At 46.9% G+C, this 15498-nt stretch overlaps 3 protein-coding genes across 5 annotated transcripts; 1 reads left to right on the top strand and 2 right to left on the bottom strand.

Annotated features, from left to right (window-relative positions):
* Positions 1-496: 496 nt before the first annotated feature.
* Positions 497-6501, bottom strand: LOC148338769 (TOX high mobility group box family member 4-B-like). 2 transcript variants are annotated; one of them, XM_088292895.1, is made up of 9 exons: positions 6378-6501; positions 5169-5237; positions 4810-5094; positions 4475-4735; positions 3849-4172; positions 3685-3765; positions 3015-3617; positions 2585-2739; positions 497-2484 (listed from the first exon to the last, which is right to left on the bottom strand). In XM_088292895.1, exons 1-9 carry the CDS (start codon positions 6381-6383, stop codon positions 2427-2429), a joined length of 1842 nt encoding a protein of 613 aa, XP_088149021.1. In that variant the 5' UTR covers positions 6384-6501; the 3' UTR covers positions 497-2426. The 2 variants fall into 2 exon arrangements, with proteins under 2 accessions (XP_088149021.1, XP_088149020.1); XM_088292894.1 differs by having other exon boundaries at positions 5351-6498.
* A 379-nt stretch (positions 6502-6880) lies between these two features.
* On the top strand, positions 6881-9024 carry anapc10 (anaphase promoting complex subunit 10). Its single transcript, XM_088292899.1, has 5 exons — positions 6881-7098; positions 7210-7332; positions 7604-7694; positions 7764-7884; positions 8671-9024. The coding sequence occupies exons 2-5, from the start codon at positions 7218-7220 to the stop codon at positions 8902-8904; spliced, it is 561 nt and encodes a 186-aa protein (XP_088149025.1). The 5' UTR covers positions 6881-7098; positions 7210-7217; the 3' UTR covers positions 8905-9024.
* LOC148338767 (F-box/WD repeat-containing protein 7-like) lies at positions 8930-15492 on the bottom strand. 2 transcript variants are annotated; one of them, XM_088292898.1, is made up of 13 exons: positions 15247-15492; positions 14309-14391; positions 14090-14225; positions 13248-13382; positions 13014-13137; positions 12693-12808; positions 12510-12623; positions 12241-12422; positions 11867-12092; positions 11205-11271; positions 10998-11141; positions 10792-10941; positions 8933-9998 (listed from the first exon to the last, which is right to left on the bottom strand). In XM_088292898.1, exons 1-13 carry the CDS (start codon positions 15283-15285, stop codon positions 9817-9819), a joined length of 1698 nt encoding a protein of 565 aa, XP_088149024.1. In that variant the 5' UTR covers positions 15286-15492; the 3' UTR covers positions 8933-9816. The 2 variants fall into 2 exon arrangements, with proteins under 2 accessions (XP_088149023.1, XP_088149024.1); XM_088292897.1 differs by having other exon boundaries at positions 8930-9998; positions 12510-12808.
* Positions 15493-15498: the final 6 nt, after the last annotated feature.

The following is a 15498-nucleotide window of genomic DNA, read 5'->3' as shown; positions in this document are numbered from 1 at the left end:
GAACCCCCGCCCTTTTTCTGAGTGTCTAAAATAATAATAATAAAATAAAATTGTCACTTCTAAGCTCAAAATCTCATCCTTTTTATTTACATTTTTTGGGATGGGGTCATGCTTTAGTTTATTTTTTTATTATTTTTATTAATTTCTGTTATGTTGTGATTCTTTTCCTGTCCTATTTTGCGTCTCTCAACAGCGCCCCCTGTCGTGTGTTGACTACTCTGCTATTTTCCCGCCACACTGGGTCTTTCCCGCCTGGGTCATTGAACGTCGTCAACCGCCTCAAATCTCGCGACAAAAAAGCGAGAGGATGACACGGAAGTAAAAGTTTAGGTTTTTTTTGGAACAATTAAACAAACAAAAAGGAACCCATATGAACATACAACGTCTCTTTACATCGATTGAGAATAGGAACTATAAAAATGCAATTCAAAATATAACATAAAAGAAAACAAAATAAAAGATAGCAAACAGATATTATATTTGTAAGGAGGCTTTCTACAGTAAATCAAACATTTCCAATAAAGAAAATAGGCAAAGGGCTTTTCTGTCCCTGATCAAGGTCAGAGATTTACAAATAAATTAAGAAGTTATTTTTGCAGTGCAGTAGACACGGCTTTGTTCTCAAATACAAAACATTCAAGACAAATTCCCATTTCTTATCTTCCTGAAACACATTAAACTAAATAGCCTCTTCATTTTCAGATTGCAACCAACTCCCTAAATCACTCCAGAAGGAATATGCAACATTGCAATGGGAAAAAAAAACTAATGGTTTTGATTACCAACATCATCACAGAACACACAATTATTCAAATCAAAATCAAACATAAAAAACATTAAAAACTCCTCTGTCGGGTAAATTTCGTTCAAGATTTTAAATTGGACCTCTTTTGCTTTGGAAATGAAATATTTATGTTTGTTTTTTGTGTTTTTGCAGGTTTGTGGCACTTAGAGGTGCTGCCAGCGGTGACTGAGAATGTGCCTTTGCTTCCACTAGCAAATATGTAGCAGTTCAATAGTAGTTGTTCAGTGTTCCTTCATTTGTTTACATTGTTTGATTTGCTTATAAATTATCATCAATATCAGTGTTAATGTAAAATATTAACCTTTTCAAGGGTATTATTACCTTATAACATTTTTAAGTTTGAATTATTTGTGTGTGTACCTTATGAATGTAGATGTATTTGTATGTATGTGGCATAAAGAATAATCTATGAATATATCTGACGCCATTAAAGATTTTGAATGGTTAAAAGCAAAAATGAGAAGGATTTAATTCCACTTTCAAGAGCACAGTCACTTTTTTTTTTGCTCAAATCACTCCTGCAGTTATATTTATTGTGACACACAAAAAGATAAAACTGAACTCTTTGGTATCATTTGTGAGGTCACAAGACATTAAAACACCAGCTATATTAAAACATAAAATATTTTATTAGCCATCCCCCGTTCCTGCTGAATTCCTCAGCCCACAAGCATTTAATATTTGATATTCTTTTTTTTTTTTTATTAAATGCTCTTAAATTCATTTTCAGTAGCATCAACAGGATTGATGTATTTTTCACTCATGACACTTTCACCTCAGTTGTTCCACACAACACGAAATATGCATCACAGTTAATAACAATAATCCAAGCGAGAGGACTTTTTTTTTTTTTTTTTTCTGAAATCGTAGCACCAGTTCTTGAGTGTTGCTTTGTCCTGAAAGGACGCTTGTACGAATTGGCGACCACCTCGCTAAAAAACCTTGAGCCCTCTCTTGTAAACCCAAACTAAAACTTGTGTTCATACCGAAAGTCGGTTTTATCCCCACTCAAGTCGGAAGCTGCCTTTTAGTGGTCACCTCGCGAACACGACAAAGGAGAGCGACAAACGTGATCCATCGAGCCAGATGACAAACAAAAAAAAAAAAAATTAAAAATTGTGCGTGATGGTATAAGATGCGTTTGATTCACTTTCTTTGTCAACACACAAGGAAGCTGCTGCCCAAATGTTTACGGAGGAGCTCACTTTTCACATTTCACTCACACACCTCAATCCTCAATATTACACAAACACACAGTTGAATCTTCGCAAAGAGCGGAATAAAGAAACGCCTGGCATCAACGTCTCGACTCCTAACAGGATCGAAGACGTGTGCCGATACCTGAGCCTCATCTGGCCTTCACTTCACTCGCTCACTTGTCCTTGGTCATGCGACGGGGTCACCGACTGTCGGTGTGAATGGTTGTTTGTCTCTATGTGCCCAGTGGGTGGACTGGCGACCAAGCCAATGTGTAGTCCACCTTTCAGCCGCTGTCAGCTGAGATGGACTCCAGCTTCCTCTAACCCTGAACAGGTTAAGCACTAAAAATATTTAAAAAAAAAAAAGAAAAATTAAAAAAGAAAACTGATTGATGAATGGACCGGTCACAAGGGTCCCTCCGCTAGGTGACTGTTGTGGAATTCTGCCCTCGGATAGCGCACCAGGCTGTGAACACGTCCCTGGAGAGGAGTAGGTAAGGGAAACTTAGATAAAAGCTGCCATTGAGGAAAATAAATAAATAAATAAATAATAAACAAGAAAGTTTGAAGGAACATCCACCTGCAGTGTGTGGCGACACACTCGTTGCTGCAGTACTCTTTGTCCCAGTCTTTGCTGTCCACTGCTGGGTTGGAGCAACCGGTGCGCACGCAAATGTTTGCACTGGCAGCGGGTGTGATGCCAGGCCCGGGGGCCACTTTCACCTCCACCTCCATCTGACACACAAGCGACATTGGCAACATCAGTGTTAGTTTAAAAAAAAAAACGGAGTTTTATCAAAACAAGAACAACAACATCAAATGAGGATCACATTTGAAACCTAATCTAAAGGATTCTTCACACTGCACTTAGCATTTCGACCATTCCTTGCACCATCACTCCATTTTATTTGGACTTCATAAAAACTATGCGAGAGGGCCAGTCAGAGACTGGTTAACATTGCCACCAGCGCCCTCTGGTGGGGCCAAACTACAAAGTCAAAGATACATACCCCTTCCTCGGTCTCCATCATTTCACCGCCTCTTGTCACGGCAGCAGCGGCGCCCGACTGTCCCGCCACCTTGGCCAAATCCGACGTTTCGCAAGCCGATGTCACAATGAGCGGCGTGCCGGGATCCGCCTGACGTACAGACGGAACCACCTTGATCTGTAGCGGCGGGGGAGCCGCAGAAGCCACCGCGCCGCCTCCCCGAGGCTTGGCCTGCAGGGGGGGCGGAGCTTGGGCGTGCACCATCTGCTGCAACCTGGGCGGCGGCGGCGTGTTGTGCATTTGCTGCAGCGGCGGCGGTTGTCTCGACGATGAGACGGGCATGGCCGTGACCGACACGCCGCCCGAGGGCAGCTGCGTCTGCTTGATGATGATCTTGGCGACGGTGGGCGGGTTGGAATCGGGTGGAGGTTGCGGTCGAATGGCACCCGTGCGGGAGCGCGTGGTGACCTGAGGAAGGTCCAAGATGATGTTGGAAGTGCAGATGTTGGTGATAGTGTTCTCTTCGGGGTTGTACTGTTGGGCTCGGCTTGGACGAGACGGGGTTGGGGCCGGGGGCGCCGCTGGGGGCGGCGACGGCGCTGAATCCAACACTTCAATGGGGACCTGTAGAAAAGGCGGTTGGAGAGTAAAACATGTCGGCCGCTCTCATGAGCAAATAAGATCGTCACACCTGACAATTGAGGGTGGCCCTGTACTCTGCAAGCGCTCTCAAGTAATCCTTTTTGGCCAATTCATTTTTCCTCTTGTAAACCTGCAGGAGAGAAGAGAACTATTTGTTGCTTGTGAAGTCACTCGAAAGTCAAAGTAGCCCCGCAGACATATCGAGCACATGACCTGCTTCTGCTCCTTCCCGAGGCTGTCCCACATGGACGCCACGATCTTCGAAACGTCTCCTATGGTGGCTTTGGGGTTTTGTCCTTTAATGGCTGCCTGAGTGTCCCTGAAGAAGAGCGCGTACGCTGGCACGGGCTTCTGAGGCTCCTTGGGGTCTTCCTTCTTCTTCCCCGCCTTCCCACCTCTGCCGCCCCCTCCCTTGCGGCCGGTGAGCGCCGAGATGCCGGAGGAGGGGCCGGACGACGGCGCCTCGGCCAAAGTGGGGTCCAGGGAGATGACTCCGGGGCAGTAGGTCTGAGAGACCGGAGACTCCACCAGGATGCTCTGATGGGAGGGGAGAGAAGAATGTGTCGCATCACAAAACTATACAAAACCACTATATAAACCAGAAATTTACAAAACCAAAGGTTGGATCTGAATAGGGAACGTAAATACAGAACCATTCTGACAAAAACAACCACATTTATGCAAATATAGTTGAATATCTGAAGTTTTAATATCCCTCCTCTATGGGTCGGCTAACATGCGTGCTTGTCTGCTTATGAAAAAAGAAAAATATTCATGCTTGAAGATGATTCCTTTATATTCATCCTCTGATCCAATTACAAATAAAGCAGGAAACTCACCCTACGGAAATCATCCATGTCGTCATCCTGCAGCGAGCTGGTGGGTGACGCCGTGGCCGAAAGCGGGCGCTCCGGCGACTGTGGGCGCTGCAAAATATTCCCGGCCCCCAAACCGAGACCCAGCTGAGCGCTGAGCTCCGACTGGTCGATGGTGGTCAGCTGGTTGGAGCCCAGCAGGCTTTGGCTCATGTCTCCCAGTGGAACGTCAATGGTGACCGGAGACGAACCGCTAAACTGCGAGCCGATGGGATGACCCAAATCCTGCGCACACGGGAAGGAGAGGAGCGTGGTTGTGTGCGTCCAACCAACCGCGGTTCGGTCGGGAATGTCCTTACCATTCCCAGGGACGAGCCCAACAGGGCACCTCCGGACTGGTTGATGACTCCCAGACTCAGGTGCTCCAGACCCTGAGAAGGGGGGTGAACAAAAGTGGAGGCAAAAGACGGGTCATCGCCTTCCACCACGGCATTCCCAGGGACCACCACATTGTCGGACGGACTGGCGTCCGACAGCTCCCCAAAATGAGACACCACGTCGGAAACAGTGAGGGATGAATCCGGGTCCAGTGAGATGGGAGGGATCTCGAACTCCTCATCGCCCAGACTGGGAGTGTGGAAGGTCTGGAAGGGGGGGGGGGGAGATGCAGCAGTAGTAACAGTCAGATGACCCGGGACCTACTGGACGGTTTACTTACCTCTGACGGAGCCAGGAAGGGGTGACCCGACCCGGAAATTGTCAGGTAGTTGTCACTGCCACCTGGGAACTGCAATAATGGCAAGTGTATTAAAAGATGGAAACAGGCAGTAGTAATTAATTAAATCGGCGAGGCGTGGATTACAAATGACTACAGCACCCCATTCAACACGCTCGGGTCACCTTGTTGTCTGTGTCAAATCCGTTGAAGGACTGCGGGTCCAGGAACTCTGGATCGCCGTCGTGCTGCCCGCTTCCGCCGGTAAGATGGGAGTAAAAATTCAGGTCCATCACGCCCCCCACCCCGGACCCCAATAAATAAAAATAAAACTGAACGGCGAGTCGTGGCTCAATAATCACAATAATATTGTCACTCTATGCTTTCGACAGAATGTACAAAAAGCCAACAGAATCGGCGACAGCGGCAATCCAACATGTGGACGCCCAAAATAACCCCTCCTAACGTGGTTCTTCCCACGTCGTACGACCGTTTAGCTTTTAGCCGGATTTGACGCAAGGCTGCGGTATTGCTGCTCACTCGGCGATCGCTCGTCTGCTTGTTTGCTTGTGTGTCTCCCCCGAAAACAAACGCCACTTCTCTTCCCAGTCAGCCGGCACGCAACTACCAGGCTCCCGGCATGTCACCGCCGGTTCAAACGACTTCAAGCGTGACCGTCGCGTCCGACACAAATCGCCGACGTCTGGCACGGCCCAGGCTGCTCAATGGAACCCGAGCCATCGATGGGGAGGTGGAGTCAAGGTACGCGTAATGACACGGCGGATATGCAGCCATGTTTGTTTCAAAATAAAAGCAGCTGAGTTCCTCCTTCGGACAACAGTCCACTACTCCACAGCGCTGCCGTGTATCGAAAGCTTTACTCAGAAACGCTGTCAAACTCCAAACTAGTTCAATTGGCGTGTGCTTTTACGATGACAAACGCGACACACCCGGCGAGTGTTGCATCGCGCGCAACAAATATAAAGTTAATCTTGCTTCAGTTAGAGGTGTGCTCATTGGGGTCCACAACACGCGCACAAGCACACACGCATACAAATTGCGTGGAGTCAAATAAAATCACGATTTACGACAACCCTTAGTTTATAACAGGCAATATATTTTGTTTATGTTTCTTAATCGCCGCTAGCCATCACTCATGACGACAAATGTCGTGATCATTTTTACGTCAATAGGCATCACACTCCCTCTTACCTCCATGGTCACTGTCAAATTGTGCTTTTAGTGGAGTTTTGGATCCACTTTGCCGAGTGAACTTCGGCCACAATCGATTTCCTCAACCATCACAACATGGCACCGGCGGCACCTACCGGATTGGACAGTGTCCGATTGGAAGTGACGTCAGTAAATCCGAGTGGGGCGTTTGCGGACCCAACCTCAAGGTAGTACATATAACATCTCAGCGACATAACACAAGGTAACACGTGTATGTCGAATTGCTGGTATTACAAACGTAAAACAAAACATCTATAGAAATAATTTCCTGTATTTTTTAAGATGAAGTAAAATCCTTCCATCCATCCTTCAAATGTCTTTTGTTCATCAGAGGTTAGTTTGAGTAGGATCCAACAAGGCAATTACCACATGATACGTTTAGAGATGACTCCATATTTTTATACTTACAAATGGCAACGACAAACAGCAGTAACAGTCTCTCTCATTTCATTAATGTATGACTTCGTGCCGTTCAACTGCTTTCCGCTCCAGTTCGGAAGGTGGCAGTACAAGCGAAAATTTATTCAAAGAAGAAAAGCAACAAGCAGAAGCGTCTCCCATCTTCTGCGCTATTTTACATTACAGTAGTGGAATTTCGCAACTTTTCCTACACCAAATGTTGTTTCTAAGCAGCAGGGGCCCGTCGTAAACCGCGTCAAAAAGTCGTGAACACGGACTGAGGGGGCGTTTAGCTACAAAGGTAAAAATTAGCAACACAAGTGTTGTGTGTAATACAGGTTCTGTTTCGCCAGATCCGCAGACGTCAATGCAGTCCGCTTTGTGCTCTTATGTTATATTTCTCATTCCTCAGATCAGAAGATGGCCACGCCGAGCAAGACGCCGCCCGGAGCCGACCCGAAGCAGCTGGAGCGGACCGGTACCGTTCGGGAGATCGGCTCGCAGGCGGTGTGGTCGTTGTCATCCTGCAAACCGGGTCAGCTCCCACCTCCAGAAGTTTTAGAACCCAATGAGGTTTGCCCGCCCAAAAAAAAAAAAAAAAGAGAGGAAAAGAAAAACATGACTGTTATGAAGTTATTGACATAACAAAACAATAAGAAATATTTACCCAATGTAAGTGCAATGTATCAATAACCTGAAGCGTGGGAGGGGGGGCAAGGATTATGAAAACACAACCAAGTACGCAAGTTTGCAATTCATACTGGTCCATGATCTGACATCACCTGACCACTTTTCCCCTTCCTCAGGGTTCGGTGTGGACCAGCTGAGAGACGACAACCTGGAGACATACTGGCAGTCGGACGGATCCCAACCACATCTGGTCAACATCCAATTTAGGTACGCGCTAGTGTCCCTGCTCCCTTTTGTGCGCCACCGTTTTGTCGTCTCACTGCTGCGTCCATGCAGGAGGAGGACCACGGTGAAGATGCTGTGCATCTATGCAGACTACAAGTCGGACGAGAGCTACACGCCCAGCAAGATCTCCGTCAGAGTGGGCAACAACTTCCACGACCTGCATGAAGTCAGGGTGAGAAGGTCCATATCTCGATTTTTACAGTCCACTATATCAAAACTCTCTTGGCTGTGATTCAGGAAAGGGTAAATTATTACTGCACACTATCATTGATTTGTTTTATAACTTACTGCTTTTTAATGAATTATTGCTATTTATGTTTTGCATTGTTTGAAATCATTCACTCATTCCGGACTAGTCAGCAGTTGTTCCCGCCACTTCCTGTTTAAATTTACTCTAAAACCAAACATCCTTTTTGCAATGGATGGAACACAATTGGTGCAGCAACATAACAAGACAGACAATATAGTAGTACGTAATGATTCTTTATCTACCATAGAGTTGCAACTAAAGATTATTTTTACGGGCAAATACCTTATCGATTAATCGATGAATGAGATCGAATAACATGTTTGGATTTCCATCCCTTTATTCCAAAACGGGACATTTCAAATTGACAGTGCATAACGCTGCTCCCTAAAAAAAATGTCGAATAAAAAACTAAAACTAAGACGAAAAGATCGACTACCATTAGTGCTGTACTGATGAGCTCAGAGGAGTTGAGACATCTCAGTGAAGAGTCTCTGCCTCTCTGTGGTCATCGATGGAATATATGATCTAAATATTTTAACACATTGTATTGTTTCAAGCTGGATGATTTTCATCCAAACAAAGCATCTGTGTTGCTCTCTTTGGATTCAAAATGTGTCTTGAAGGTATTCAGAGAACGAAATCGCGCTACGTACCTGACAACCCGTTTGCTTTTCTTCTTCATCTTTTTCTTCTTGTTGGTGCGAGCAGCAGTTGGAGATGGTGGAGCCCAGCGGCTGGATTCACGTGTCGCTCCTGAACCAGCGGAGCAACGAACCCGTCCGGACCTTCATGATCCAGATCGCCGTGCTGGCCAACCACCAGAACGGCCGAGATACGCACATGCGGCAGATTAAAGTGTACACGCCGGTGCAGGAGAGCTCCGTGGGCAAGTTCCCGCCGTGCACCACCGTGGACTTCATGATGTACCGAACTATCAGGTGATACGCGGCGCTCCGAGGACTTGTGCTCACTTTGTTTCTTCTTTGTACTTTAAAATGTTTGCCAGAGCCACAGTTGTGCCTCCCCTGGTCTGTGCCCGAATAAACTTCTTTTAAACATGAACTGTCGCTGTTGTGCCTGCAACGTCTTTCAAAAAGTCGTCTTTATTGACATCTGCACCGTTTCGCCGTTAGTTTAGCAAAAGCACAATATGTACACGCTTTTCTTGGATTTACACTATCTTACAACTCTCACACACCACGGGTGCAACAACTAATCGATTTTTTAAAAAATGGATTAATCGTTTAGTATGGAAAACGATTCTCACAGTTTTTTTTTTGGCCAATTTTCTGACAGATGCCGCAGACTAAAGCAGCAGCTTGAATCATCAATTTGAAACGTCGTACTTTTCAATCAAGGGATGGAAATTTAATCAAGTTAAAAAATAAATAACTGGCAGATGAATCGATAATAATCGTCAGTTGCGACCCAAACACACACACACACACACACACATATACATACCTGCGTCTATCTAGTGGATGCAAGTGTTTAGCTTTGTTTCTGGCAGGCGGCGGGGGTGGAGTTCCTCCTCATGAATATATTGAGAATAATCAAGTGATTCTTTTGCATTCCAGTGAAAACACTTTGATTTGGCAATCATATTCTCACTCTTTACAGCCGACGAAGTCCCCAAACTACAGACTAATTCGCGATAGCAAGACATTTTGGCCACGGGAAAGTCAACAAGAGCAAAGCGATCCCAGCAAAGCGTGCACTGGGGATGTCAACCATTTGGACCGGTCTGGCGTGGATGGAGTTCCTCGTTGGTTAGCAGCAATGGGAAGTCAGCACTTTCTGGTGCCGGAAATGTTTTGCGTCGTCAAAACGCGGATCCGGCGACAAATTTGTTTTTTAATGAACGGAATCCTCAGCGACGGGTTCTTGGTCCGACTCGGTTTGTTCGCTCTGGTCCGTCTGCGGATCATCTAGGTCGAAATCCAGCACCAGCAGTTTGGTCTCCTCGGTGCCCATCCTGCTGCCGGCCGCGCAAACCAGCCTGGTGTCGGAGGCTTTGATGCGCCACACCACGCCACCTGGTCGTGAAAAGTGGATTGTTTACCGTGTTGCTATATTGACAATTTCCAATTCCTGTTATGATATTCCAACCTCAAAGTTTACAATTTAGACAAACAAGCACCGTATTTTCCGGACCATAAGGCGCAACTGCATAAAAGCCGCAGAAACTCTTTCCGAAAAAAAAAAAAAATAAATAAATAAATTTAAAAAAAAAAAAAAAAAGACATAGGCTGCACCAGACAATAAGCTGCAGTTTTCTATGTTGAAAAAAAAAAAGTTGTTTATTGCATGTACAGAATGATTTTGTACTGTAAATGTACATAAACAGATTGTTAAACCAGTGCCTTTAAACACGGCAACAACTTTGCTCATTGAAACAGAACAGACCCAAGAAAAAAAATCAAGATTTATTTAGCATATTTTCTGAACTATAGAGCGCCCCTAGTGGTGAAAGAAAAATCCACAGAAAAGCTGAACCGTTGTATTTGCCACATGGTTCAACAAAAGAGCACCGAATCTTCTCGTAATATTTCACGAGATGGGAAAATAGAGTAAGAGGGATCTTTAGCTCGCTCCACAGGTTTTCAATGGGGTTGAGGTCTGGGGATTGACACTGACTGACTTGTCTGGTCAACCATTTCTAACATTTTTCTGCATGAGAGTATGCTTATTCAATAAAAAAACGCAAATTTTAAGGCTTTGAACACATCTTAAGCAGCGTTGCCACTAATTATGGAGGGCACCGTATACTTCAAATTGGTTTCAGAAGCACGACCTCAGACAACGACGCGTGTGAAAAACGGCGCTTACCAGATCCACAGCTCTGCAGCGCCACCACGTCGCGCACCCAGGCGCCCGTTCGGAGGTCCCACAGTTTGACCGTGCCGTCGTCCGAGCTGGACAGGACCAGACCCCGGCAGAACTGCAGGCACGTCACGGCCGAGCGGTGCTTGTTGGGACCTGACGGCGACGCACCGTCAGTGACGGGCTCGCGTTACACGGCGCCGACGCCTCACCTTGCAGGGTGTGCAGACAACGTCCCGTCCGGATGTCCCACACGCGAACGGTGGAGTCGGCGTTCCCGGATACCAGGATGCGGTCTCGCAGCTCCATCCCGCTGGTCAGCGACTGGTGGCCGGTCAGCGTGTGGACGCAGGCGCCTGCGGGGAGACACGGCTAGTGGAAATCACAGCCCCCTCTTCACACGCCATCAAACATCCCACCTGTTTCCGCGTCCCACACTCGGATGGACGTGTCAAGCGAGCCGCTCACCACAAAAACGCCATCAAACTGCACAAAGCACACCGACAGAATGGGGATCAGGCCTTTCGAAGTTCTCGTGTTTATTCAAGTCAACATTTTTACTTGTGATTTTAAAATGAGCGCTTCATCAATTTGTTATGTACATATATGTAATAACATGATAATTAACCATTGTGAGAATAAGCGGATCAGATCATGATGACTGAATGGGTTCACAGTCATAACGGACCGTAACTACAATGTGGCACAGGACAAAAATGAGGTTGACACCACTGGCGCTGCTTTGATATAATAAAATTGAATTTAGCACAATCATCAAATATTGTGAGCAAAGAGCTGACGTTCTGACCCAGATCATGCTTCGCCAATGTGACTGCCGAGGAGGACGTACTGGATTTTAGATTTTTTTTTTCGCTTAAATATCAGTGGCTAGTATCGGTAGCCACTATGAGTGCCCAACACCTTAAAATAAGGGCGGTATCAGCCCAATGTCGATACCTGGTATCGGTACTTGATCATCCTTGGTTTGCAGAATCATCATTTGTTTTATGGCCGAACTGTGGCTAACCAACGACCAGATGAGACAGTGTGTGTGCGTATGCGTGTGTGTGTGTGTGTATACCTGTAGTGAATACACTCGGTTGGTGTGTCCCTGTAGAGTGTGGAGACACGCCTCCGTTTGGGGGTCCCACACCTTCACCATGTAGTCGTAGCCCCCCGACACCACGCGGCGGCCGTCGAACTGTACGCAGCGCACAGCCGCCACGTGGCCCGTCAGCACGTGCTCGCATCGACCGCTCAACACGTCCCACACCCGAACGGTCGTGTCACGGGAGCCCGACACCACCCTGAAAGTGGCACACACCAGCACACGCACACACACACACGCACATGCACACGCCGCTGTTTATGTTTTCCAACCTAAGGGATACAAATTGTCCGAAAAGTCATAAAGCAAATGTGCAACGTCTGTACAGAAAGTGGACGTGTTGTTACCGGTTGCCATGGAGATGCATGCAGCGCACGGTGGACGTGTGGCCGTGCAGCACGTGGTCGCACTCGCCGCTGTCGGCGTTCCACACACGCAACGTCCGGTCGGTGGAGCCGCTGATCACCACGGCGGCCGCCATCTGACTGCACCACACGCCGCCCGTGTGGCCCGTCAGCGTACGCAAACACTGAGCACAACATCGGAAATGCACACAAAGTGTTTGCATAAGTGTGCACACCCCGCGATTAATTGGGACGTGGCAGGCAACTCCCACCTTGCCGGTGATGGCCGACCACACTTTGAGCGTGTTGTCATCAGAGCCGCTGACAATGAGGTCACCGCTGAACTGGAGACATGTGATCACATGGTCGTCGTGACCTTTCAGCACCTGCAGGCACACGCACTCAGTCCCCACGTTTATGTGTGCGCGTGCGCGTGTGTGTGTGTGTGTGTGTACCTTGGCTTGGCGCTCGTCCCCATTCCTCCAGTTGTCGTCGATGCGGTGTTGTCGTATGTACGTCGACTTCCACGTGACGCACTTCCTGCGGCGAGGTGACGAGCACTCGGACACGCCTACGCACGTAAGAGACAACAAACGTCAGATTAAGAATTACATAAAGTTTTTTTTGTTTTTTTTACTCGGCTGGTAGTGAATGAGTTAAACTACCAGCGTAAGAAACAGTGGAAGCAGTGATAATTAAGATTGAATCTGCAACAATTTCTGACAAAAGAAAACTTGCGTCGATCTCTCGATGGCTTTGATGACCGGCCGACTCACCTTCCTCACGGCACTTCTCCCTCCACAGCAAGTTGTCCTCGGCCAGGATCCGCCAGTACCTGCAGGTCTGGGCTGCCCGTAGCAGGTCTTCGGGAGCCAGGAAGTTCAGCACGTACAGAGCCAACTGAGGACACACACAGGGGTGTTCATGTATCGTGTGTGCGTGTGTGTGTGTGTGTGTGTGTAAAAAGGGAGAGGGAGGGGGGGGGGCTTGTGTGCCATCTGCAATCTGACCTCTTTGGGCAGCAGGGAAATGAAGTCCCTCTGGAAGTGCGGCTGGATGAGCTGCATCACGTGCTTGAGATGGCCCGTTTCACACACATCGATCAAGTGGTCCAGCGCCAGCAGCCTCTCGGGTCCACTCCATGCCTGCACACCAGGATGTAATTGTTCACTTGACACGTTGCCCAACACCGGGATAGATCTTCAAGCAGGACTGATGGTCAGCCATGGGAAAGGATTCAATGTTCATTTAGCGATACCATTAATACATAGAGAATGGCTAAACAATTAAATTCCGCTCCACTAGATGGCAGCACAAGAAACTTTGGTCCATTTATAAGTGAACGGAGACCAGATCATCAAGTTTCAGAATTTACACCTTTAGTGGGGCCACACCAATATAGATTATTTTTTTTTGCGCCGATTCCGATATTTGGGAAAACAAATTCCCAATAACCGATTAATTGGCCAGTTAATTTAAAAAAAATATGAAATTAATAAAATTCATATATTTTATTTTTGGTCCCTAAATAGTTACGTCAATAAAAGATGACTGATTTATAATACTTTGTTCTTTGGTATTTAATTTTTTATCATTTTCTTAAGTTGTTATGAGTTAATATGTAAACAAAAAACAATTGTCAAAAAAAAAAAAACTGACAATTTTAAAAGAGCTAATATCATCCGATTAAATCGGTTCACCTATCAACCAGGCCCTAAACTTTTATCTTATGGTGTGATTTCTCAAATTAAAAAAAAAAACAACACTGCTCTGGTTTCATCTTTGTCACTCTGACAACTACACTCACGAGCGTTCCAACAACAAACACGCCAATAGGAGAGGAGGGCAGTGCCTGAAAGGTGTGAAGCCAGTCTTGCAGGCCGCGAGGGGGCGGGCCCGAGGTGACGCGCCGCCGCTGAGCCGAATGCCCGTTGGCCAGTCGGAGTTCCCCAAATGTGGTGGGTGCGCTCTGAACCGCGCCAGGAGGACTGCAAGCCCAAAGGAAGCCAGGAAGGAAAGCTGAATAAGCCAACAGTCGTAAGCATTCGGACGCCGCAGTGTCCCAGGGTACCTGAAGTAAGCATCGCCTCTGCAATGCTTCTTTCCTGAGGAAAACGGCCGACCGTCGGGACCGTAATCCAGCTTCCTCTTCACCTGAATGGAGGACAGCAAAACAAGCATTTTTCAGCATTTGCCGCTTATATTATATAGGGACTTTTTCCATCATGAGCTACACAAGGGGTCATCAATGTGTTCAATTCAATTGTATCATAAATTGTCAATAACATATATTTCTGTTTTTAATTAATATTATTATTGTTCAGAAGTGTATCAGGGGAGCCCTTCGCATTAATGAGCAACCAAGAAGTAGCTCTCATTTTCAAAAAGGTATAGATGGAAGTATATCTGTGTCAATAACAAACAGACAACTCCATCCTTTCAAAATATTAATCTTGAGAAATTCAACGTTGAGCTTCGAAACGTAGCCATGCCAAGCTAGGCCTGCAGTCAAGGCATCAGCATTCAACGGCAGTTTATCACGTTTAAGCCCCCTCGATTGGCTGACTGCTCCATCGGTTGCTTTGGCCTGGCTTCTCAAAGTGAACCGGAAGTGACATATTGCTAATTTGCAGCTGAATGTGGAAAATTTGTCGCTGACAAGTGCACATTGAATGTTTGATGGCAATTCAATTCAAACTGGGAATGTTCTGGCCCAGACATGCCATAGCAAAGCCTTCGCCATCACGTGCAAGGTGACAATCACGCAGCAATTCCCATTTGTGAGCGAGATTTTCAGACGAGAGCAATCAATTCTCCAAGATGTCATTCGGGTTATTATTGCCATCGTCGTTTTTTTTTTTTTGTGGTTCTTGTCACGAGCGCTCTCCTCTTCCTCCGAGCCGCAGTGGGCCACGCGCACGCGCATCGCAAAGCGCCTCGTCATCGACAACGCGCGCACGCTCGTCTCGGTTCTTTTGGGTGGGAAATGTTTGCCGCTCGCTGACTCACCTTGTAGAAGATGAGCTTCAAGGTCCCGTAGAAGCCCATGGTCGCGTCTCTGAAAGCTGCCAAGGAAGGAAGGAAGGAAGCCCCCACAACACCAAAGGGTCGTCTCGTCTCGCGTGCGCGTTCACGCCGACGCTGAAGTTGGCTGCACCGTCGCGTGCTCGTCTATTCCATCCTGCGTTCAAATATTGCAATTGCGCTTTGATCCTGTAGGTGGCACTGTTTACCGGTACAGACGCTGCTTCTACAGCAGGG

The sequence above is a fragment of the Idiotropiscis lumnitzeri genome, chromosome 4 (assembly GCF_059441095.1).
Source record: "Idiotropiscis lumnitzeri isolate Australia: NSW breed Sydney's pygmy pipehorse chromosome 4, RoL_Ilum_1.0, whole genome shotgun sequence".
Classification (NCBI taxonomy): domain Eukaryota; kingdom Metazoa; phylum Chordata; class Actinopteri; order Syngnathiformes; family Syngnathidae; genus Idiotropiscis; species Idiotropiscis lumnitzeri.
This window is presented reverse-complemented; position numbering and strand designations above follow the sequence as displayed.